The sequence below is a fragment of the Camelus bactrianus genome, chromosome 14 (assembly GCF_048773025.1).
Source record: "Camelus bactrianus isolate YW-2024 breed Bactrian camel chromosome 14, ASM4877302v1, whole genome shotgun sequence".
Classification (NCBI taxonomy): Eukaryota; Metazoa; Chordata; class Mammalia; order Artiodactyla; family Camelidae; genus Camelus; species Camelus bactrianus.
The window spans coordinates 63,816,909-63,843,352 of NC_133552.1; the positions used below are offsets into that span (position 1 = coordinate 63,816,909).

General features: G+C 42.7%; 1 protein-coding gene across 3 annotated transcripts; it reads left to right on the plus strand.

Moving 5' to 3' along the window:
* Positions 1-365: 365 nt before the first annotated feature.
* On the plus strand, positions 366-26,017 carry LOC105071360 (putative methyltransferase-like protein 21E). Of its 3 annotated transcripts, XM_074378514.1 has the most exons (7): positions 366-673; positions 1,692-1,771; positions 14,545-14,708; positions 15,460-15,577; positions 17,756-18,032; positions 18,564-18,625; positions 24,200-26,017. In XM_074378514.1, exons 1-7 carry the CDS (start codon positions 384-386, stop codon positions 24,223-24,225), a joined length of 1,017 nt encoding a protein of 338 aa, XP_074234615.1. In that variant the 5' UTR covers positions 366-383; the 3' UTR covers positions 24,226-26,017. The 3 variants fall into 3 exon arrangements, with proteins under 3 accessions (XP_074234615.1, XP_074234616.1, XP_074234614.1); XM_074378515.1 differs by lacking the exon at positions 18,564-18,625 and having other exon boundaries at positions 367-673; positions 24,200-26,015; XM_074378513.1 differs by lacking the exons at positions 18,564-18,625; positions 24,200-26,017 and having other exon boundaries at positions 368-673; positions 17,756-18,557.
* The last annotated feature ends 427 nt before the right edge of the window (positions 26,018-26,444 follow it).

Sequence of the window (26,444 nt, forward strand, 5' to 3'; positions counted from 1 at the left end):
GATTTATTCATCCTCTTGAGATGCAGCCCTCCACGCACACGAGCAGGTACACAGGCAACGTGTACCCTCCACCTTCCTGTCCAGCCCAAGGAGGAAGGAATGGTGGTATTTTAAAAATATATATTTTTATTGAAGTATAGCCAGTTTCCAATGTTGTGTCGGTCTCTGGTGTACAGCATAATGAAGCAAGCCAGACAGAGAAAGGAACAGTGGTATTTTAATTCCTGTGCCCAGAACTGCTGCATGCAAACACCCTGGTGTGGTCGTCTGACTCTAAAAACGATGTCCAGGACGCGCCCAGACAGGTGACATGAGAAGCACGTGGGCTCCGTTGCAAGGACGTCACAGCTGTGGACTCAAATAGCTCTTGGCCGCGTCCTGGGATGGCTTTGCCTAACAGGTCTTCACTCCCTTGCAGGCGTGGTTTATGCCCACCTATTGGCTCTCGCTCTGTTCACAGGACACTCACGTGGAATCTGCCTCCTCACTGTCTTCAGCCCCCTTACTTACGGCCGTGCCAGCCGCCCTGCTGCACAGCCAGAGGCCCTGAAGCTGCAGCTGTCGGGACCCTGACCCCCGGAGGACTGGCTGCCAGCGTGTACAGTAGCGCGCAGAGGGCTTTGGTGCCCGACTTGCAGGCAGCAGCAGAGGTGTCATCAGCAAAGCAAAAGTGGTGGGTGATACTTTTTAACCTCTGAGAAACCCAGCTAACTCGCACATATATGTACGTCCAGACTTAACATGTAATGAGCGCTGGCCCTCAGGCCGCACGTGCCATCATAAGACCGCTTTCTTTAATGAAAGAGAAACTAAACTGGGGACGGAGCGGGTGACCACCACTGTTTGGCCCTGCGACCTCAGGGACCTAATTTAACCTTTGACTTTCCTTGTTTGTAAACTGTAGGGGAAATAATTTGTCTTCTAATTTGCTGAGGCATATTGTAAAGAAAAATGTGGTGGCTGTGGAAAGTGTTTTGGGAGCCTTGGAAGAAAGGAGTGCTGTATAAATTCATGGTCGTGCAGTGATTATTAAACGATCCCAGACGGAGATGAAGAACATCAGGTCTTTGTTTTCCGAAGTTAGAGCTGCAGCTCGCTTAAGCTTATTTGCATGGTATACTCTGTTTGTGAGGCAGAACATACTTGAATGTCTTCCATTTTAAATATGTTTGCTGAGATGGTATGGAGTTTTAAAAATAGAAGTTATTCAAAAAACCATTTTGTGATTGTGCCGTGTGACCTTAGGTACCTGCTAAAGACGCCTGGGTTAGAGCGAGTGAACTTTGCATCTGTTGTTATGTAGGAAGCTTTGTTTTAGATGAATGCAGTGGTTTTTATTACACTGATTGAAACCAATTTCCCCCCAATGTGTTCATCAGTGCTAAGCGTTAGGACTGCTCTGTGACTAGTCAGTGTGAAGACAATGCCTTCCTCTGTGACAGCTGAGGTAGTCTCTGCTTACGGTTGTTCTTTCTCCAGGAGCTTTTAACATTTTTGAGTGAATTTTGGTTTGTACTAGATAGATTGTGTTTCGATGCTCTTTTTAAAATCATGACTTATTAATAAGATATTTTAATATAATTTTCTCTACTGTATTTGATGTTAAGCTTTATTATTAGGTAAATATGAAAGTGCTTAACACATTTTAAATTCATTATTGTCACTTGATATTTTAATGTATTTTTGCCTAGTTTTCAAGGAATGATCAAGAAAACATCAATATATAACCATCCATTAGTTCATCGTTTAATGGATGCAGAAGCTCAAAAAGGTAAATTATTTTGTTTATATAATTTGACCAAATCTAAGAAGACAAACAACCAGCAAGATAGAAACGCTCGCCTTTGCGGTATACACTAAGGTCTTCAAGAGAGCTGTCAGTTGCATATTGTATCTTGACCTGTTTGCTCACCTGTAAATATCTCTAATGTCTTTTGCTAGACCTATGGTCCTGATGATATATTAGAGATAATTTTGACAGATAGTAAGTTAAATATATAGACTTGCTAGGTATTTAGAGTTTCTTCAATCTGCAAAAGTGGAATACATTTTTTCCCCGAGCACTAGACACTGAATACATGATTGTGTTATTTCTTTTCAGAAAGGAAGATTGCAAGAGAGATAAAAATAGTTCTATGCAAAACTACAAGTTTTTACAAATGCTTCCGTGAAAGATGATTTTAGACTTTCAAAACATTTCTGTGTTTATGGTCCCTCTGATGTATTTATTAGAGTCAGATACACAATGTAATTTGACTTCTTGTCGTAAGGGGAATTCAGGGCTGACTTCTCCTACCAGTGGAGTTGTTTGGAATTAACCCATTGTTTTTACATCATCCGAAATATCAAGTCTGACTTCGCATAGATTACATAACACGACTGTCCCCACTGTCTTGAGACAAGAAATGCAGACATATGTTCTTGACATAGACTAGAAGAATTATTACCATGTTTTTTGTAGAACAATTGTAGTGCGAATTTAATTATCTTGGCTTCTTTCTCTCTCTCCTTCATCTACACACTGTGCATATTTTCTAAGGACTATAGTCTTGTTTTCTTTTTTTTTTTTCCCTCTTTTTAGGCATACCAGGTGGCCTCTACCTAGGTGAGCATATTTTTAGGCCAAGGGAGCTGGGTGTATGCCCAGTGTTGGCAGCTACGCGGCTTAAACAGGAATGGTTTTACTGTAGCGATTTTTGCAAATCTAAACATTTAAAGTCGTAATCACTTAGAGCATCCAGCCATTTAGATGATTGGAATGCAGATGCAATTTCTCTGCAGTTTATGAATAAAATTCATCATTATCATTACAATTAATAACAATGCTTGGTTTCAACTCTGCGTATGATAATTTGGCAAATTACAAAGGATATGGAAGAAGTTCAAGGTAAGGTGGAGACAGAACTAGTATTAAAATATTTTACAACGTGAACAAACACAGCCCATTATCATCTGTATAGCCAACTGAAGCTTTAAAAATACCTTCACAGGCACGGTGCTAAGGGGATGAAGTGTGTGCTACTGGGACAGAGTCAGATGGCATTTTGTTGGAAAGGCTTCCACTAATAGAACACTCAGTTCTCAAGTACTGAAGGATACTGGCTTCCTGTCCTAACTCTTTTCTACTGAAGCGTCTTGCGCTTTAAAAGGAATGAGCAAACCCAGAGCCCAGTTCTCCTGTTTCAACATTGGCCCGAAGATCCAAGAATTACAGGATGTCAATTAGTTACACACAGGTTAAAGTGAGGACTGTGGTGGATGCTGAAAATTCCTCTGGCTATGGTTCCTGATGCTGCATTGTTCTCTAAACTGTCTAAAACCTCATCTACATTAACTATCCCAACTGTCTTAGGTTGCCTACTCTTGCCAATAGCTGCTCTCCAGCTGTTAGTACCTGTAGCAACATGTTAAAAAACAGAAAGTGCTCCTCAAGTCTGCAGCCTTGGCAGGGACATCCTAACCCACGGCTCAGCGATTCACATGCACAGTGACTCCTAAATGTGTTCCCCCCAGCTACTTACTTGACGCCCTTCATACTGCCTCGTGTTGGTTTCGTTCCTTTAAGAAGCAGATGCCGGAATGGAATGAAACATGCAAGAGATTTCTGGGGGGAAATGCTTGTGGAGGGTAAAGAGGGAAGGACCAGAAGTAGGCATGGAGAGCCTTCCGGTCACCACGCAGGTCTGACACCTGGGAAGGGGGAGAGAGAACAGGTCGGGTAGGAAGGGCCTCCGGCCGCAACACAGCTCTGAGAAAGTGTCACCCAGTGAAACCTGCCCCCGGGACGAGCGTCCTCTGGAACGGGAATGGGCTGGCTTAGGAGGCAGCCCCAGGAGCAGCGTGGCCTCTGAGGTGCCAAAGGGGACCTGCGGCAGCTTCTCTTCATCCGAGCAGCCTCCCTCCACAGCCAGCGTGTCACACCACTGATTAATATGCAGTAAAAAATCATTTTCCTTTGCAGATTGGCCCCACCACCGGTATTTTCTATCTCAGTTTATGGCAACATCCTTTCTCCGGCTGCCCAGAAACCCGGAGCCACGCTAGTCTTTCCCCTTTCCTTACACCCTTCCTCATCGCATCCCACTGATTTTACCTCCTAATTTGTTTCTCTGCTCCCCACCCCCTGTTTGCAGCATCAAGTCTAATACTTCTTCTGAGGGTTGCTAACTGCCTTCTGACTGGCTGCCCCACCCTGGGCTGGCTCTCTTTCTTTATCTCCTCTGGTTCTTTTCCCAGAGCTGTATGATGTTTTCAGGAATTCAAATCTTATCACATTCTCCTTCAGCTTAAAATTCTTCAATGCCTCATTGTTTCCAATAGGATAAAATTAAGACTTCAAGTACAACATAAAGTGTTTTATCTCATGCTAGGACCCCCGCTTATCCTCTGTTGGAGTTCTCAGGGTTTCCCAAACTGGAAAATTGGTCAGGTCTCTTGCCAGTGGACTTTAGCCCACGTCGGCACCTATGTATGGACTGTCCTGCCTTCTCTTCTTAGACTCACAGACCAAGAGTCACCGAGGCCCAGGTCATTCTTTCCTGAGTCCCTGGTGGCGTGGAGCTTTCTGTCTGTTTCTGAGCTGACTAGTTAAGCCTCCACCAGAGCACTTACATGTGGCTCTGTCTTTGTGTTCATAGTGTCCAGGGACTCTACACCTGAGGGAGTGAGTGAATTAGCTACATCTGAGGCCTAATGGCTCGACTGAAACCTTGCTCACTGGGGTGATCATGGGTTTCCAGTCACTAGTCAGTTGCCTCTTTCCAGGACCAAGTAAAATGCATGACTTGGGGATAGCACATGAAAATCTTTCACAAGGATCTTCACAAATATTTACAGAATTGGATTCATGGGGATTACGGCTTTTATAAGCAACATTGCCTTATCGTAGAAAGAAGAAAGTTTATTTGAGTCCTTCTGTTGCTGTTTAAGAAACATCAGACTGCAGTCTGAGTTAATATACGTTAACGTACTGGTTGGAGTATTATAACACATATAATCGCTAATGTGAGAAGCATTCATCAACACATCTTACACATTTAAAAAGTAGCCTGAGTAAGTATCTGCTACATAAGACTGATACGTTCCACACATTGAATGAAAAGAACTCTAAAATATAACAATCTGCCTCGGAGGTCTTCAAAACTCAGGGCTGAATGTCAAGGCTGCACGCCACTTGTCGCCCTTGAAGGGCGCTCTACCCCTGCTTCAAGGGCCCCCAGACTCACCCGTGGCTCTGAGACCCAGGGGGCCGCCTCACAGGAGACTCCTGAGTGTCTTTTGTGTAGATCATCGCTGGAGACTTCTAATCGCTTCCAACCCAGCCTCAGTGGCTGCTGCTGGAAGGCAATCCTCAAACAGCAAGTTTGACTGTGTCAGTTCCATCCTCATGGTTTTTACTGGCTCCCGCTCACCTTGTAGAACAAAGGTAGACATGGCCCACGGGTCTGATCCCAACCTGCAACTTCAGGCATGTTGTCCCCCCTCCAAGGTCCTCCCTGGCCCGCCACCGGCCAGTGGATGTCACCTCTCCCCTGACCTGGCTTCCTCCCTTCCCTGCCTGGTTCCCTGCCTGACACCTTCCTCCACGTCAGCTCACACGTCTCCTCCTCCAGATGCTTCTCCTGACTCAGCCAGGCCGTGTGCTTCCCATAGCAGCTTAGAAAATACTCTTTTACTGTGCTCAGCACACTTCATTGGCATTTGTTAAATTGTCTGTCCCCACTATGATCCCAGCAGCAGACTTTGAGGACAACTAGATTGTGTTCTGTTTTTTTCTTTTTTTTTTTTTCCCGTTTACATCCTGAGCCGTCTCCATAAAAAATGACTTTTCTTTCTTCCGGAAATGGAGTTATCATTTGGGCAACTTGATCAATGTTACAGCCTCAATGTATTGGTGAAACTAAGCCGACATCCAGACTGAAAAACATCTGTGAAAATTTCCCAGGAATTAGTCTCAATGTAAGGGCCTGAGACCTTGGCATCGCTGAGGCATTCAGAACCCTGGCTTTCAGGCTCGCCCGTGACCGTTCACTAATCTGGAAATATCTTTAACGTCTTTTAAAAAGATTCTCTAGGTATTTCTAAGAAGCACATGACATTCATCTTTGAATAGACGATTCAGTTGAATGACAGTCTCTTTCATTTCGCTGAAGGGTTTTTACTTTAAATTTCGCTGACAGGTTTTCATGACAGCCCTCAGATGGAAGCTTAAATTCACTTGTCAGAGTTATTAAAGAATTTTTTTTCTCTTCGTGTATTTCTGTGATCTGACCCTTCCATTTATTATTGCTGTTACTGACCTCAAAAGTATAAAAGAGAAGAATGCAGAGAACCTTTATTTTTGAAGGCTTGTTGCAAACCAGCCTTGAAAGTCAATTTGCTGTCGAATTTTCCTCTTAGGAAAATCATCATCATAATGTGGCAGAATCTTGCTAATTTTTACTTCATACTTGAAACGCATTTAATTCTCAGGAGAACAAGAGCACCTGGTAGATTTTATTCTCTCTCAGCAAAGATTTAATAGCAGGAAAATGATGTTAAGGCTTTTTTTGAATCATAAAGTATTAAAATAGATAAGCCTAAGATAGCAACATAATTGTAATGCTTTCTTGATTGTTTTATTTACAAGCTGTTTTAATATTTATATTTCAATATTAAATTCATTAATCAAATAATATCCTAAGATTATAGGAGATAGCTTTTATCTAAAGGTATAGATAACACAAGTTTTCTGCTTTTCATGTAGGGAAGCCAAGATTCAACATTTTGTGTAACATTTCCCAGTTTTAGCTATTTGTCCTCGGGCCTAAGTGGCTAGAGAGAACATGTGTGGAAAAATTATTCTTCAGAAGTGTAAATTAGAATTCCATTGTATGATCATGCTATTAATTTTTGGAGAAAATTGCTCTTCAAACCTTACCCCCAAACCAAAGAATATCCACTCATTCGTTAACCTTCTCAAGATTCAATTCCAGTCAACAACTAACGAGGCATGCACTCTGAGGGACCCGTTCTTTGTCTGTCATGTTTGGAGCTCAGATTTCCCCCTTCTGTGACAACAGGTGACTTTAGGGACGCCCCTGTGATGGTGCAGCTCTTCCCATCAGATTCCTGTTCAGCGGTTCTTGTCATCCTCCTCGAAATGAGCGGTGATGTTGCTAAAACACTAAACACGTCTTTTGATTGAGATCAATAACTACAATTAAAATCAATAACTACCATTAAAATCAATAACTACCCATTAAAACTGTTACCTCAAAATCTTTAAATAGAAGTTAATGCTGAAAAACAGCAAATTTGTGAGACAGAAATAATTGTGTGTGTATATTTGCTTTTAAAGCCCTACACATTATGTCTAGACAAATTATTCTAAGGGGCCAACTTCAGTATATTTTGGTTTCCTGCTATCGATTATGCTATTTTTTATGAGTGTCACTTCTTATGGAATGACTGGTATTCATGTTGCCTTTAAATGCTAAAGAGAATATTAAGTATGAAAATAGTGTTATATTAATATATAACATTGTCAATTAAATTTTCTTCAATCTGATAATTTTTTCTGTAGGGTAGGTGGTCATCCTTGGTGTATAATTCTGAATGGCCACGTGTGCTGGATAGAGTTGTGTCCTTAGAGTGTGTATGCAATTCACAGTGATTATTATTGTTTCATGAAATCCCCTTGAAGAGCCTTTATTTTGGGAAACATGAGTTATTTTTGATTATATAATATATTCACATGCGTACTTTTAATCTCGCTTCTTTATAGAGGTAAAGATACGGTCATTCTGTAAAAAAAAATGACTAGCTTTATTTATTTAGAAAAACAGTGAAAAAACAGGAGTCATTTGTCATTACACGTAGTTGTTAGGACAGCAGCACTAATCTGGTCAACTAACTTCTCAAGGAAAGTGCAAAGTCAGAGATGTCAGTTTGGCAGCAGGAAATATTCACTGGCAAAGTTTTTATATCAAAGAGTGGGACTTTAGGAGATGCTCCTGGGATTTAGTGTACTCTAACATCTATTAATCCCTGATACCTTGGGTGCCTTGTCAAAGAAGTGCTGCATTTACAAGGAGTTTGCAAGGAGACCCAAGAGGGCACATTCAGCTAAAGGTCAAGGAAGCAATTAATGTTCTCTGCTTTTCCCTAAAGAACTCCCACAGCAAACGCTGCCCCTCCACCGCCCCACTCGCTCCCATCTAAGCACAGCAAGTGAACATAGTGAAATGAAAGTTAAAGTTCAGATACAACATATTACCAATATTATTTGGTTCTTAGAGCTTTTCCTGAATGTGAATGCAGGCCGTTGTTTAAGGAGAAATGTAGTGAAATATATTAGAAGAGGTGACGCTCGCTGAAGAATATCGGTGTTTCATCGCTTAGCTTTCTCTGCATCTCTGCCAAAGGTCAGTGTTTGCAGTGGTGGGAGAAGGGGTGGTAAAGAGTGCGGTCAGATGAGAGCTCTTTAGAGAATGCTTGGTTCTGTCTGGATCCTAAGCAGGATTCTGTAATGGGATCACAGAACTTAGGCCAGGAGATCATCTTGGCTGGCAGTCCCTGCTCGTTGGTGGCCGTAAGGGAACTTTCCAACAAGGGCAAACTTAATCTACCTCCATCTTGCCATTGGACTCCCCAGATACTAGGGGATGAGGTTATTGGAGCTTATAGGACAGTTTGGCAACTACATCTTCCCTCAGGACTCAAGCACTCAAGACCATTTCACTCCCATTCTTGCCTCAGTGCCGTGGAGAAATTAGAAAGTTGCCTGGGGCCATTGCTTACTCTTGAGCTGAGAATTTTTAAGACTGGCACTCGACTTGTAATTTTTTTCTTTGCCTATTTCCCTGTCCCTAAAATTTTGGGACATGTTTTAATAATAAAAGGTTGCTCATCTTTGAGCTGACCTTTAGGAATAATAAATTAAAAAATTGCTGGTGTCAGATTTTAGTTTAGCATTAGGAAGAATTTTTAATAATCACATTTTCCTTGTGTATTTTTTTAATTGAAGTATAGTCAGTTTACAGTGTTGCGTCAATTTCTGGTATACATCGTCACGCTTCAGTCATACATGAACATACATATATTCATTTTCATATTCTTTTTCACCATAAGTTACTGTAAGATATTGAATATAGTTCCCTGTGCTATACAGTATGAACTTGTTTTTGATCTATTTTATATATAGTAGTATCTGCAAATATCAAACCCCCAATTTATCCCTTCCTACCTGGTTTTTCCCTTTGGTAACCACAAGTTTGTTTTCTATGTCTGTGAGTCTGTTTCTGTTTTGTAAATAAGTTCATTTGTCTTTTTCTTTTTTTTAGATCCCATATATAAGTGATATCATATGGTATTTTTCTTTCTCTTTCTGGCTTATTTCACTTAGAATGACAATCTCCATGTCCACCCATGTTGCTGCAGATGACATTATTTTATTATTTTTAATGGCTGAGTAGTATTCCATTATATAAATATACCACAGTTTCTTTATTCAGCCATCTGTCGATGGCCATTTAGGTTGTTTCCATGTCTTGGTTATCGTAAATAGTGCTGCTATGAATATTGGGGTGCCTGTATCTTTTTGAATTAAGGTTTCCTCTGGTCAATAATCATATTTTATAATTGCAGAACAGGCACCTTGTGAAGGAGCACATTCAGTCTCATTGGACTTATTCAAAGAGGTTGAGAAAGCTGGGCTTGTTATTTTATACCCAACATGAACATGAACATGAGGTTCCCAAATCAGGTGTAAGCTTATACTAGAAGCCATCTAAGGCACTTTCCATCTGATGTTCTAGGATTCTAGGACTTTTTATTTGGAGTATTATATCTGTTTTAAAAGTGTGAATAACGGCAAGGTTGGAAAATGTTAGGGTTTTTCCCCTTTTAAGATTTGGGAAATAAATTTCCCAAGAGGAACTTGTCTTCCATGAAAACCAAAATGAGAAATTTTTGTCCTTCCCCTAAATTTCTTGGAAATACCATTATTTGTTTTTGGTTTATTTACTTTCTCATTTTTGGCTCAGGACTGAAGTGTGAGTTAATCATGTCCATGAGGTCGTGGTGCACGCCCATCATCTCAGCAAGGCCCTGCGGTTGGATGTATATCTGTCTGTATTTTGTCTTATTCATTCATTTGTTCATTCATTCATTCCTCTTTTACCCATTTCCTACTCCCTTTTCCCACTTCACCCAGCAACCATTCTAGTGTGTTTGATGTGTATCTTTTTTTTTTTTTAACATTTTTTATTGATTTATAATCATTTTACAATGTTGTGTCAAATTCCAGTGTTCAGCACAATTTTTCAGTTATTCATGGACATATACACACTCATTGTCACATTTTTTTCTCTGTGAGTTATCATAACATTTTGTGTATATTTCCCTGTGCTATACAGTGTAGTCTATTCTACAATTTTGAAATCCCAGTCTATCCCTTCCCACCCTCCACCCCCCTGGTAACCACAAGTCTGTATTCTCTGTCTGTGAGTCTATTTCTGTCCTTTATTTACGCTTTGTTTTTGTTTGTTTGTTTTTGTTTTTGTTTTTTAGATTCCACATATGAGCGATCTCATATGGTATTTTTCTTTCTCTTTCTGGCTTACTTCACTTAGAATGACATTCTCCAGGAGCATCCATGTTGCTGCAAATGGCATTATGTTGTCGGTTTTTATGGCTGAGTAGTATTCCATTGTATAAATACACCACATCTTCTTTATCCAGTCACCTGTTGATGGACATTTAGGCTGTTTCCATGTTTTGGCTATTGTAAATAGTGCTGCTATGAACATTGGGGTGCAGGTGTCATCCTGAAGTAGATTTCCTTCTGGATACAAGCCCAGGAGTGGGATTCCTGGGTCATATGGTAAGTCTATTCCTAGTCTTTTGAGGAATCTCCACACTGTTTTCCATAGTGGCTGCACCAAACTGCATTCCCACCAGCAGTGTAGGAGGGTTCCCCTTTCTCCACAGCCTCTCCAGCATTTGTCATTTGTGGATTTTTGAATGACGGCCATTCTGACTGGTGTGAGGTGATACCTCATTGTAGTTTTGATTTGCATTTCTCTGATAATTAGTGATATTGAGCATTTTTTCATGTGCTTTTTGATCATTTGTATGTCTTCCTTGGAGAATTGCTTGTTTAGGTCTTCTGCCCATTTTTGGATTGGGTTGTTTATTTTTTTCTTATTGAGTCGTATGAGCTGCTTATATATTCTATATATAAGTATCTTTGATAAGTATCTTCACACATATCCACTTAAATACTTGTGTAAAAATTTGGGGGAGGAGGATTGATGGGTTATAGGATATTTGTATATTTAATTTAACAAAATATCATAAGATGGCTCTCCAGAATGACTGCCACCTTCTATATTCTCATCAGTGGTATCTGAGGTTCTGCCATCCCCACGAGCTCAGCACTCTCCATCCAGCTTTCTAATTTTTGTCAGTTTAATGAATGTAAGGGATGCCTTGTTGTTTTAATTTGTTTATATCTGAGTTGGAACATTTCCATGTTGCTTTGTGGCTTGTTTGATTTCTTCTTCTGTAACCTGCCAGTTTACATCCTTTGCTTATTTTTTGATGCGGTCGCCATCTTTTTCCTTGTTAATTTGGAGATTACTCAGATACCTTGCATATTCAAGATATTAGTCCCTTTTCAGTCTTAGACAATTTAGAATATCTTCTCTCATCTTTCATTTTTAAATTTCATCCATGATGTTCTTCACTGAATAGAAATCTTTACTTTCAATACAAGGATATTCATCACTTTGGGGTATTTCAGGTTTTAAGAAGGTTTTCTTCTCAATTTCACAAAGATATCACCCTGTACTATTTACTATTAAATTAATTTTTTCCTTTTATATTTTGGTCTTTGATCCTTCTGGAATCCAGCTTTATGAAAGATATTACACAGAGATCCAGTTTTATTTTTCTCCAGATAATGCGCCAGCTGCCCCGTCCCCTCTCCGTACGTAGGTCTGCCTCTGTGACCCCTACTTTGCCCACTGGTCCATTTTTCTCTTACACCAGTACCACACTGTTTTTGTTACTATGGCTTTGACATCTAAATACCTAATAAAGCAAATATCTCCCTACCCCTTGTTCTTTTTTTGCGAAGTTGACTCTTCATGAATGTTTACTTTTCCGTTTAAGTTTTGGAGTAAGCATAACAAGTTTCTCAGAAAAGCTAACTGGAAGTATGCTTGATATTATACTGAGTACATAGGACATTTTTATAGTATTAAGCCACCCCATTAAGTGCATAGAGTCTCCCTCCATTTTTGCATATCACCTTCTATATCTTGCATTGAAAAATATTTCAAACCAGCAAGTGCGAAGTTGGGACTGCTGAACGTAATTTCAGCCATGAGGTGTGTAAAAGATTTTGAAAGACACGTTTAGAGTGGCAGACATTTAACATGATATGATCTGGATGTCAGCAGTGATCCTGTTCTACTTAGAGATAAAGGGCTGCAGCCCTAGACGCTCTTATTGGCTAAGTTCTCACTGAGGCAGGACTTTGCCCAGCTCAGCCAACCTCATGAACGTGGTGGGGAGAGGCATCGGGACACGAGGGCTGACCTTGTAAGGCACAGCTCCCCTCCCACTAGGAAACACCACGGCCCAGTCCACACAGTAGGCTGCTAATCAGATGACGGCTTCTCCTCTCTTGCAAGGAAAAGCTAGTAAGGGGGCTAGAAAAGGAGGAGGACGTGGGCAAGGGTGCCAGAGTGTCCTAATACACAATTCCATCTATTTCCTGGGTCATTCCCCAGCTGGGGCTGTTCAGAGATGCCTCTTCATCTTTAAGCTCCAGCCCCTGTTTTGGAGAAATCATTTTTCTTTCTTAGTTCACAGTGATGTCTATAATCTACAATTTATTCTCCCTCGTCACATCCATGTATAGATGCATGCAGCCCACATCACATAGCTCTTTTTTTTTTTCTTGTCATTTCAGGGAAGGCTTATTTTTTATTTTTTATTTTTAGTATGTTTTTATTGAAGTATAGTCAGTTTGCAATGTGTCAATTTCTGGTATACAGTACAATACTTCAGTCATATAGGAACATATATATATTCATTTTTATATTCCTTTTCACCATAAGTTACTACAAGATATTGAATATAGTTCCCTGTGCTATACTACCATTTTTTTCTTTAATTTTTTTTTTTTTTTAGTGAGAGAACGCTGAAGATCTACTCCCTTAGCAAATATCGAGGGTACCACACATTATTGTTAACCATAGTCAGCATGCCGCACATTAGACCCCCGGAACTTACTCATCTTGTGTAACTGAAACTTTGTGCCCTTTGACCGGCATCTCCCCATTCCCCCTGCCCCTGCCCTGGTGCCATCATTGTACTCACTGCTTCTACGAGTGACTATAGGGTTTTCAGTCAAATGCCACACAATCCAATACTTTTGATTATCTGGTGTCTTGTTTTACCATTTAGTTTCATGACCACAATACAGTAACAGTTACAATGACAATGATAATAATTTATTGAGCTCCGTGTAACACAGCGCTAAGCACTTTACGCACATCCTCTCACGTAGATCTCCCAACACTCTCTGATGCGGGTTCTTCTGCCTTTCACATTTTACAAACAGGGAAACGGAGGCTTCAAGAGAGATGCGTTCTTGCTCTGTAACTAGTTTGTAAATTCGTAGAGACAACTGGTTTTTAAAAATGACATCATTGCTTTTTTATAGTGCAGAGAAGGGGCTTTGGAACAACTAAAAAGGGGCTCACATTTTGGTTCCTCCATTTACAAGTTACATGAGCTTGGTCAAGTTAGTAAAGCTCTCTGAGTCTTGGTTTTGTTATCTGTAAAAGTGAAAATAGTAATGCCTACCTCACAAAACTGCTGCAAAGATAACATGAAATATTATATACAGTGTCTTTAACTCGGTCTGGCATGTGAAGTGTGTGCTCGTAATTGGTAGTTAATGTTGCTTATGAAACTTATTTGATATTGGGGATGTTAAGATGCCATAAGTTGCCCCCAAGTAATAATATAAAAATAAGTAATAATAAAATAGCACAAGGGCGTATTATTGGGTGGTATGATTTGTCTTTTGTCTGGATAAAGGCAGGCCATAAAGGACATGCTACTTACTATTCCATTATTGAAATAACTGGAATTGTACTGTGTAGCCGGAAGAACGGTCGAAATCTTATATTCCATCACCAGTCTTTCTCTTGTTGCAGGTAAATAGATTGATAGCCTTTAAGATACATTGCTTTTAAAAAAGTGTGTCAATTATTACTTGTTTCACATGGCATTGCAGAAATGACTAGTGGTGAATTCAACTTCAGGGATCATCAGAAAGATGTAGCTGCTCTGATGTAGGCAATGTTAGCTTCTGTTAAGAATTATTTTCAAATAGTTTATGTTACGATTACATTGCACCTGAAGCCAATGACTATTCAAAACTAATTTAGAAAAAATAGAAATGCAGCCTTTCCACCAAGTTCTTCCCTCTGTCATGGTTTTACTAACACAACCACAAACACTGCCTTTTCCTGTTCCTTTCAGAGAACAGAGGAGGTGATGACAAGAAAGTGGTCGCAGAGATCATGGCAAGATGTTTTGTTCCAGCTTCTATAACAGCCCCCTCCTGGGAGGGATTCCACTTTGCTGGTCAGGAGATCCGGATCAGGGAGGCCATGGATTGTTACGGTGCTGTTGTTTGGCCATCGGTATAATGTCATGCAAATTCTGCTACATCTCAAATATTTTTCAGCCAGTTTTGTTCATTATTATATGCTATTTGGAAGGAGAAAACAGGTTCCACAGTTCTGTTTTATGTGTCTTCAAACAACGCTGAAATTCAGAAATCACGAAAGTAGGAAAATGCTTCCACAATTAATTCCATTTCTGACTTGGAAGGTTAATAAAGAACGTTGTCTACACCTTAAGTTTTTTTGTGATTATGAGTCACAAAAGTTTAGAATAGTAAACATTTTTATTTTCCATATAACTACCTCCATTTAAATCAAACAATTATATTGAAATCTGTATTAGTCTCAACACACAGGATTCTCTGACACCTCTCCTTCGTCAAGTGTCCCGGGAAGGGAGCAGACACCCGTTTCCTACCGCTGTCTGCCCCAATTCCACACACAAACGTCTTTAAAATGACTGTCATTATTAGAAGTACCTTTCTTTAAAGGCAATCAAACCTAAGTAACTGAACTCTGTATTTGTAGTTTTCTTTTCTCCCCAGCAATCCCCAAGGACTCCCTCTATCCTAAATGTTGAGCCTATCACAGGATGTACTTCTGCTGATAATTTTCTGAAGTGATGTGTTTGGATGCACATGTGTACTCACGTGTGGCAACATACATATGTTGTATACGCACTCGTGGGATGTTTATCTAATAGAGTTTAATTTTACTTTCTGTATTCAGTTACCAAGCACTACTTTTTTCTTCTTTTGAATTTTCACAGGCCCTTGTTCTATGCTATTTTCTGGAAACAAATGTAAAGCAATATAATATGGTCGACAAAAATGTGATTGAAATTGGAGCCGGAACAGGACTGGTCTCCATCGTGGCGAGCCTACTCGGTAAGTAGGCATTTCTGATTGGGTGGGGTCAGAGAATTTGGTGATCCAATACCTTTGGTTGCTTTTACTACCCAGTGTACTATGCCCTGGGCCTATTTGTGACCCCTCAGTGGTTTGAATGGGCTTCATCAAGAAACTCTACCAACTGTAAAGTCACCTAACTGGTTTCTTTCAGAGTTTTCTGGGAAGCTGTGTTAATGCTTCTCACAGGGTGTAGGTCCCAAGTGCAGTCTAGCTGGGAGGTGCACCCAGCATCCTGGCCGCTGCAGGGCATGCGGAGTGCTAGGCACTGGCAGAACCGACCCCTGGGACTCTGATCCTCCCTGTTTAAACTCCAGCCCCACTTCAGCGTTCCCGTGTAGCTGTATATTCCGTTTGGGTTGTGATGTCCTACGCTTTTATGAAAAAGCACCGGTTAGAATAGAGGAAGAGTGTTAGAAAATACGTCCGCTTCTAAGTTTAGGCATTTGCCCTTGAATTTATTTTTATCGGTTCATTTCCGTTCTTCTTTTGTGATCCCTTGTTCTCCCACCAGCATCTTCTCTTCCAGCTAAATGTGTGATGGTCTCTGTGTATGCCTGAGCCTGCTTCAGTTCAGCCTCTCTCTGTTGTTGTTGTCTATTTCACGGCCTCGATTTGGCTGCCTTCTCTGATCTGCGCTACCCAGATCCATCTTCAGAAATGTACACCTGCCGCTCTAAAAACTTGAGAGGAATTCAACATTTAGCAATTTACAACTTTTAAACACTGGAGAAATACAGGCCTCTAGAAGTCCTCCCCAAATATATGTGTTTTTAAATTAGTCTATCCTGATACTGCTTTCAAAGGTCACTATTCCATTTAGTATGGACAGAGTCAGAGGCACTATTGGATTTATACCTGAAGCCTTCCTGATCTAGGAGCAGAATTTATGTTTTGGGAAGTTGTTCATTTCATTAAAACGAATCGATCCTTTTGGTCCGCTTGTATGACTCAACACAAATATCAAAAGATGGAAGCTTTCTAAGTCAATATTCCAAAAGTGGTGGCGTTTACCTCTCTGGACACAAAGATCTTAATAGTCAGATAGTTTATATTCACTGTGGGCAGGGGGTCATTCCTTATCTTGGAATTTCAAAAAGATTTGTGGAAAATTATAGATCCACCCACCCTAGGATGTGGAGATCCATACTCTGTGGTTCTGCCAAGGATACGCATATTTCTCCACCACTTTAGTATTTTCCAGAAAATGCCGTCATGGCCAGAGCAACTTGCCACGATGGGCAAGGAATGTGCACTAAACTGGTCTGGGCGGAGCTGGGCTTCTCCGCCGTTCCTCGCCCGAGTCTGCTCTTGCCTGACACTGCAGAATCAGCCAGCCCTAGATTCATTTCCACATTGTTTTCAGGCTCCACTGCTGCTCAAAGTTCAGTTAAAGGACCGAGTTTTATTGGTTATTGGTTTCCGATTTATTTCCGAAAAATGCCCACCGCCTGTATTCATCTTTAACTCGGGAATCCTTTATGTCGTCTTCCTCTGAGCCTTCTGTCCTGCACCTGTGGCCTTCGGCTGTGCGAGCACCCTGCGCATGTCGCGGCTCGCTTTTAAACATCTCTCGGTGAGAAGAGTCACACTTACACTGGGTTCCAGCTGAGAACACAGGCAGGAACGTGGATGTCGTGGTGCTCTCAGGGTAGTGACACTGAAATGTCTCCTTCCCTTCCTCCCCTTCTCATGCTTGAACACTGCCTGTGCAACCGTAGGATGCCCCGTGGTATAGACACTCACCCAGTCTCACGTGCCCGCGCCTCAGACTAGGAAAGAGCCTGTTTACCTTTCAACAGTGACATCTGATCTTTCCCATGAGGGTTCCAAATATTTTTAATTTCCCTTTCTCTTGATTTTTTAAGTAGATAAATAGAAAATAACAACAGCGACAACAACAAAACAAAACAGACAAAAAACCAGGAGAACAGAAAAATGCAACTGAGGGCAAAAGTACCATGAGGCTCTAATTTTTTTTAAGGGGAGGCATAAAGCTGCCTTAGCATCTACTTTGAAGGGCTTTCCCTCCTATGTGTACTGACCAGTCTTTTCCTGGGGGCTGGCGATCATGCAGAATTGCAGAATGCGTGGTGCCTTGAAACCTGCTTGCCTCACCTTATCCCACGAGAGTTCCTACTGTCCTTTGTTCCCCAGGGGCACATGTGACTGCCACAGATTTACCCGAGTTACTTGGAAACCTGCAATATAATATTTCCCGGAACACCAAAATGAAATGTAAGCACTTGCCTCAGGTTAAGGAGCTCTCCTGGGGCATCGCCTTAGACAAGAACTTCCCCAGGTCTTCCAACAACTTTGACTACATCCTGGCGGCCGACGTGGTCTACGCGCACCCTTTCCTGGAAGAACTCCTCATTACCTTTGACCATCTGTGCAAAGAAACCACCGTCATCCTCTGGGTCATGAAATTCAGGTTGGAGAAGGAAAATAAATTTGTAGATAGATTTAAGGAGTTGTTTGACCTGGAGGAGATTTCCAGTTTCCCCAGCCTGAATATTAAGTTGTATAAAGCTGTGAGGAAAAATCGGAGGAATGCATGATATTCTCAAAGGAGGACTGGCAAAGCGAAGGCAATTTCTAGCAGATTATTACTTGAACAAAGACCCTGGGTAATCTGATGTAGCACTGACTTTCCCAAGGGAACACACACACACACACGCACACACACACACACACACACACACACACACACACAATCACCCCAGACAGGGATCTTCCCAGGTACAGCACGTGGATCTGGAGGACGGCAAAGCCATTCTGTGTGCTGATTGGTTAGGACAATGTCTGCTTTCCTTCTCTCTCTAGAGCACCATTTGTAATTATCATCATTTTAATAATTGGTACACTTGATTGATATTGTTAACGCATAACTGTAGAGTGATGTTTTTTAATCATGACGTCTCTAAAATATTTTAAACATAAGCTTATGCAATTCTCTCTTCAGAAATAAAGAAATGGGTTCTGCAAATAAACCTGAAAAGACAGACATGGAACGTGACGGTCAGGGTGAGATTATTGTGGTTTCATTCGTGCCAGCTTTTCGGTGGTCTGTCCTCTGTGCTTGGCAGCGAAGCCCTCCAGCACAACCTTTGAAATCAATCACGCTTGTAGATGTGAGGTTGTGGGCAAGGACGCTTTTCCCCAGTAGATGAAAAGTGAACGGAAGGAAACATCAAAACAGTAAGGATTTTGGAGGAGTTATTGTTTTTATTTTTAAACCAAGTACAGTTATTCTGCGTCACAAGAAACAAAAATAGATATAAAACCATTGGGTTGAAAATACACACGAAAAGATTTCAGCCCCTAATCTCAAAAAACTAGACATATGGCCGGTTTTAAAGTTCAAAGCTCTGCTGATGAACGCATAGACCTAGATATCTGAAATCCTGTGTGATTTTGTTTTTTACAAGGACCTTAGAGATTAGAATAGAGTCTGAAGTAATTAAAGTCAATGCGGGGAGAGCAAACTATTAGGACTTTTGTTCCACATAAGGAGACTGTGTTGGTCGGTAAGTCTTCAGGGTTCTCAGTGACGGAAGGCCGGCTCTGTGCCCTTGGAGTGGCACTTCCCCTCCTAAGCCCAGTCCTTCCTGCTTTGCTGGAAGTTCCCAGCCCACTCAGAGCTGAGCAGAGCTGAAAAGATTATTTCCTTGTACCCTGACCTGCACGCCAGGATACGGGTGTACCCCCAGGGGGTTTTTTGGTATGTGCAGCTCCTGGGGTCATCTCCCAATAACTCCCAGTATTCACACGCCCCTTTAGAGTTTCCACAGCCTGGTATGTACATAAAATCAATTAATCTTCGCGACCATTGTGGGAGTCTATGTAACATCATTATCCCCACTGCACAGGTAAAGAAACTGAGGCTGCCAGGGGTGGAGTCCCTTGTCCTGAAGCCACACAGCTTCCAAGTGACAGGCCCGCAGGCCCAGGACTGAGTCCAGAGCGTGTGCTTTTGTTTTTGTTTTTAACCATCGCTCTGCCTTTGTGTATTTAAAACAGTAATGTTCAAAATCTTCTCTAAATGAGTGAAGTCATTTCTTCCAAGTAAAATCAGTAACCTGGAAGGGTAAGCAAATACATGAGGGGAAGAGGAGAGCTGTTCCTCCTGAAATCTTTTCCTCTGGTGTCTTGCCTTCACTGGGTTCTCAGGGTGGGCCCGTTTAGAAGATGACATTTCAGTGAAGCTGGAAGGAGGTGAGGGAAGAAGCAGTGCCAGGGGGGCTGGGGAAGTGTGTTCCAGGCAGAAGCAACAGCCCGGCCAGGCCCTGAAAGCCGGAGCACACTGGTGCTGGGGAGAAACCGCAAAGGCCAGTGAGCTTGGAGCAGGGCGAGCCGGGGACAGTAGGGAGATAAGGGGTCCAGAGGGGCTGGATCACATCGGACCTCTGTGGCAGGCCGGGTTCTCCCGAAGCAGACCTGGAGACGGCATTCGGTGTGCAGGTCATTTTTAGGGACTATCAGTGGGATCAAGGTCTGTGGAAAGGGGCTGGACCCAGGTGCCTTTCAGAGTCGCCCAGGGTGGGGCGAGGTGTCTGAGCCTTGATGGCCCTTGTCGCTCAGTCTCTGGACGTGGGCTGCCGGGCGGCTGTGACCTTGGGTGAGGTGATGCATGCTGGGAGAGGCAATCCCTGAAGACGCTGACAGCCGGGGGCCGTCTGCCAGCAGCACTTCCAGGGCGAGGTAGTAAGTCATTGCGAGGGGATCGAGGCAGCGCCCGCCGCGTGAGCAGCACCCTCCAGGCCTCGGGAGTCGGCAGAGCGGGGCGCTTCCTCGGCTGCGAGGTCTGGAGCCGGGGAGTGAAACGCCAGCGCCCCGTGGGAGGCGCTCTCCGGGTGCTGTCCCCTGGATACCGCTGCGGAGGGCCAGGGGACCCGCTGCGAGGCTGCGGTCAGGCGGCGGCAGCCGTCCGGGCACGAGAGGATGGCGGCCTGCAGCCGCGGCGAGAAGTGGTTGCTTCTAGGCAAGTCTGGAAGCCAAACCCAACAGACCTGCTCGCCATGCTGGGTGTGAGCGTGAGGAGGGCTGACCCTGCACGCCGTCGGCATCCTGGTTTGTAAGCCTCGGGCAGGGAGCAAGGGGAGCGCGGACAGGACAGTAAAACGAAGGAGGACTGCGCCCCGGGGCCGGCTGGCCAGCGCTGACATCAGACAGGGCTGTAGCTCGGAGCCTTGTCCAGGTTCTGCCGACCTTCCCCAGATTGCATTAGGATCTTTGACAGAGTTCACTCCCTCAGTGGGTCTTGAACTGGTCACTAGAGTTTCAAGTTTCCTAGACGCCGCCCCAGGGGCTTCTACGAGTGTTTTAGGTGCAACAGCACAAATCCGGGGATACTAAGGAAAAAAAAAAAAGGCTCCTCTGCTAAGAAATGTTGGAATACCACTACTAAGCCATTTTTAGGTAGAATAGATAAGTGTCCTTCTTTCAAAGACTGTGTTAGGACAGAACCAACCATATGGTTCTTACCAGTTCCTCTTTCTCGAAGTGTCGATCTGTCAAATGCCGCGTTCAATACCCATTGTTCTATTCTGTTTGTAGCGCTCACTTGCAAAGTTTAACACCCACCCACACACCCTGTGCCGTGCGCTCCTGCTTCGCTCCACTCTGTGCTCGTCTACTTTCATTTCTTTGCTGTAGTTTCTCCGCACTTTTCTAGATTCAGTTTTACAATAATGTAATTCCAAAGATGTAATTTGAGTCGACTTTTTCTTTTCTTTTCTTTTTTTTTTTATAGCTAGGAACTGATTTGTAACTTTAATCCAAGGAAGTTTACTGTGAGCTTTGCCTTTACTCCTTCTTTTTATTTTTTCTTTCTTTCTTTTTATATTTTTGACAAGTTAAACTATGCTACTGAAACCCTCGGTCCAATTCTTGCAGTAACTTTCTGGGTTTCTAATAGAATAAACATACTGACTGTTAAGGTTTTAATAGCAATTATCACGGAATAGATCTTGCTTCACAGCAGACATATCAACTTGCTGGAGATACTCTGCAGCTTAAAATTTACGTGTTACATGTGTGTAACCATTAGCGTTTACATGTTATTTTTTAAAAAATATTTTTCTTATTGTTTGTTTTTGTTCTGGGGGGAGGTAATTAGGTTTATTTATTTGTTTATTTTAGTGAAGGTACTGGGGATTGAACCCAGGCTCTCATGCATGCTAAGCAAACGCTCTATCACTGAGCTATACCTTCCTCTCAGATAGATAATTTCTGAATGAACTTTGGAAGTAAAACATGTCCATTGGGTAGGATTTTGATGCAAGAAAAGATTTACATGTACTAATTTTGAAAACAAGCTGGGGACCTTGGGTTCTAGAAATAAAAGAATCAAAGTGAACCTTAAGTAAATCAGATAAGTAAGCTTCCTGATAAGTTTAGAAGAAAACTAACTGCACTGTGCCTCTTCTTTCAACTGCACTTCAACTTAATTTTCGTGGAAATTTGAGTGTGGAGGAAGTAAAAAATCGTCAAATATGTGCATTTTCCCCACCAAACTATAAGGTAATGATAAACAAATTTGGGGATGCAGCAGGTAACTACTTTCACAAAATGTAGGGGGTACAGGCAAAGCCAAATTTAAAAGTCATAAATATTTGCAAGTGTGTTTGTGTGTGGACCTAATTCTTAATGCCTTCTTTACGGAGCCTAGAAATAGTTCACAAATGATTTTCACATTCAGGGTTTTTTGACAGTTTTGAGTTTGTGATGTGAAATTAAGGCTAAACTATTTGCCTGCAAGTCCAATTTCAGGCACTGGAATTGCTTCCTGTGCTTCCAGTTCTACATATAATCGAAGACAGTGTTCTGTGTGATTGTGTGGTCATAGTAATGGGACAGTTGTGTCTTAGGTGGCTTTAGTTAGCGTCTGTTAGTCCTGTGGTCATATTAACTCCTTTTATTCAGAGTTCCTGGGCTGGCCATTCGTGTTGAGTTGGGTTGAGTAGAGCTGTGTCGTATTTAGATGGCTGGGCATACACCATTGACCGCCTGCTCTATTGAAGCAACCTTTGGCCTCTGTCATCAACAGTGCTTACATTGGGAAGCTTGAAGGCAGGAGTTTTCCCTCTCAATTCTCTCAATTTCTTTGTTTCTAAGGCAATTGTATTTCCTTGAAATCCAATCAAGTTTTAGAATTGGCACTCAACCATCAAGACATTTAAAAGCATCACTAAAAATGAAAACAGATGTCCAGGCAATTTTTTGATACATGGCATTAGTAGAAAAAAGATAGGAAAATATTGGCTATCTGCTGCCAGTCACTAACACTTTACCATACCAAGTTTAGTTTCATTTTCTAAACAAAAGCGCAAGCTAGGTAGGATTAAAATAAGGTATATAAAATATTTTAATGGCTAGGCATTATTTCAGAATGCTGCAAATATAGGATGGATGCAAGGCATCTGAAAGTTTTTTATTTGGTAAGTGTGAGATTTTGTAGCTTAGGTTTTGAAAATGTTCATCTTTTCATTTTCCATAGTGTTTGTCTATACTCCTCTTTGTTTTGATTTTAAATAATCAGTCAGCCCATTACTTAACCTTCACTGGATTTTTTTTTTTTTTTTTGGTGTCATGATTTAATTTGGGTTTTATTATCTACTGCCATGATTTAATTTGGGTTTATCTCTTTCTGTGTTTCCTTTGTTGGAAGAGTATAAATCATAATGACAAAGGTTGTCTCTTTGTCCCAAACCATCATAAATAAGCCCAAAGAGCAGGCCATAAAAATGTAAGAAATTCTTAGATTAAAAAACATGAGTAATGTTCTTTACCCACCTGGTGTTCAGAGGTAAAAGTACAGTGTGCAGCTAGCAAATTATTAACACTTTTCTACCAAGGATTTCCTTCTTCCTTGGGATCTATGGGGTTAATACATGGTCACTTTAGGAATTAGAAGGGTGTCAAACATGATAAACATATTTTATAATCATGAAGTCAAAAGAGGAATTGAGAAATAATTATAAGATTATAATTAGACTAGTTATACAATTATTCTAATAAATATAATATATAATAAGGATGTGCAGCATTCTTGGGGTGAGGGGCACAAAGTGCTGGAGCTGCTGGGAACAGATTTCATATTTTTTGGGAAGTAATTCAAAGAGGCTTAAAGGCAGCTATAATAAATGCAAAATAACTAATGCAGCTATCTTTTTACTTTCCTGATATTTTATTTTTGCTTCTCTGGGAAGTCATCTAATGGCTGTCATTCATTCATTCATTCATTCATTCAGTACTTACTGAAATCCCACAGTCTGCCAAGCAGGGGCTGTAGACATGCAGTGGGTGAGGGAGATGGGCCAGTCCTCCTGGAGGCTTCAAGGTTCCATGTCAATGGGCAGAGGCAGCGAAGTCAATGCATGGTGAGGGAAGTAGACACGTTTCCAGAGCACTGTCAAGTGTGCTGATAGCAGGGAACTTGCTCCCCAGTCAGTAGGGGCTTCCTGGAGAAATAACTTGTAGCTGGGTAAGGAGATGGAGGGACGGGACCCTTTCTGGGCTGGAAAAATTGTAGGTTCTAATAATCTTGCTGAAATAACTCCTTTTACACAATACTCACTGTTTTTGGCTCTGTTTTAGATATTTCACATACAGCTTCTCACTGACTGCCTCTAATACCCTAGAGGTATTAGTCTGTTTTACACATGAAGAAACTGAGGCTCAGTGAGAGAAGGCGGCTTCTCTGAGATCGTGCACCTGTCGGTTGGGAACCTCTGTTTCTATGGCACCAAAACTCGTGATCTCTTCAAGTACTACCCTGTGTCCATTTTCCACTCCGAGCCCTGCAAGACAGAACCCTGCATTTGAGTTTATTCTAGCAAATTCAGAGCAATCTAGTTTAGTGAATATTGTCTTTATTGGCCTCCAGAGCACAAAAGAGTGTAAATGGGAGGTGCACCTGCATTGTGAAGGCCTTTTCATAGTAGATCACACAGTGTGTATAAATGTATGTACACACCCAGCAAAGACTTAACATTTTTTTTGCAAGGAATAGTGAACAAAAGTTAGATTGATTAATTTAAAGCTCTGCAGTGATCTTGAAACAGCTCAGACGGAATGAAGTGGAGCCAGTGGATGCCCTCAGATGACTTCTCAGCAGGAAAGGCCAAGGGGGCGGGGCTGAACTTTAAAACATCATCCGATCTGCCCGCGATGCTGGTGTTTACAGGGCTGTTGCTAGGTGGTAGCGCTCACTGCATCAGCACGGACCTAAGCCTTGGGGTGACGTGAGCACTCGGGTTCTCGGAAACCACCCTTCAGCAACCTTTCAAGGCGAGGGCAGACCTGACTCAGGCAGCGTGGCCTTCGGAAGCGCACGCAGAGGGCACAGGGACCGGGCAGGGTGGACAGGGAGGACACCAGCGGCGCCGCAGCAAAGTGCTTGGCCAAGTGGAAACGGCCTTTGGTGTCTGTCAGCCCGAGGTTCATCCGATGACAGTCACCTCGGTTCCGGTTCCGGGAGGTCGATATGCGAGTAAGCCTCACGCCCTGCCGGGAGGCCTGGACCAGTGACGGGATGTAAGGCGATGCGGGCGGGGCGGCGGGGGACTTCAGGACCGGGCAGCTGTCGGGGCGCCCGGCTCGGAGGACCCTGCCCGTTGCCGCTGGGAGCGACGTGGGCCGGGACACGGAATGTTCCAGAACCGAGAGGAGGGAGAACGCTGTCGCCAAGGCTGCTGGCAGGACGGGGCCACCCGGGGTGGGGTGGGGGGGCACAACTTCAAAGGCAGGATGCTGGGAGTGTAAACTCTAGGGGGAAAACCTCAAGGTTACTGAGGAAAAGGAATGGCAGGGTAAGTTTCTCCCCAGAGGCTCTGTATTTACCGCACATACTCCTGGTTGGTGTTCACACGGACCAGCAGACCCAGCCCGCTGGCTGACATCCCTCTGGGCAACAGACGCAACGCGGAGCCTGAGAACGCAGGAGGCCGAAGTCATCATCTGAGGAAACTTCAGCCCAAACGAAAAGCCTGCTCCGATTCTGTCTTACGCTTCCACCAACGAGGTGAAGAGCTAAGTAAGGCTTTGGATACCAGTCCCTCAAAGCTCCTGGAATAAACCCCGAGTCTGAAATTACCAAAGATCGCCACTGGGAGGCCCCAGTGATCTGTGAAATGAGCTTTCCCATCAGAGTAAATAAGTGAAAAGAAAAGAAATGATTTAAACAAGTGAACTGAATTATGAAAGATTATATGCAAATGCCTCAAGAGCGGTAAGGGGTAAATACACAACAGTATAATGTGATAAATATGTGGTGCTGTCCTCCTTCATTGGGGATTGTTTAAATTCCGCCCCTGCCTCAGCGCCGTGCACACGTAATGAAATAAACTCTCCACGAAAAGAGAAGATGAGGGCTGGTTTCCAGTTCTTTGACTGCTCTGCAGGTGTGCAGTGGGGCACGTGGGGGCGTGTGCGCACGTTTGAGTACCTGTTGGGGGGGCGGGAAGGGGAGGGGAGGATGTAAGAAAAGGGAGCGGGGTCTCGAGGAGAGAAAAGCACGCAGGGCGGGGGCGTGGGTGGAAGAGGTTTTGATTCTAACAGCCGGAGGACAGACAATATCTGCCCATATCTTCTCTTGTAATACAGCGGTCCTCAAACCTGGGTGCGCGTCAGAATCACCTGGAGAGCTTGTTAAACGCAACCAGCTTGGCCTCAAACCCAGAGCTTCTGATTCAGCAGATCTGAAGTGGGGCCTGGGAATTTGCATTTCTAACGGTTTTCCAGGTGATGCTGATGCTCCTGGCCCCGGATGCACTTTGAGCACAGCTGCTGTCATACATCACACTTCACCCTCGGGGTTAATCATTTGAGACTAGGGCCTTTG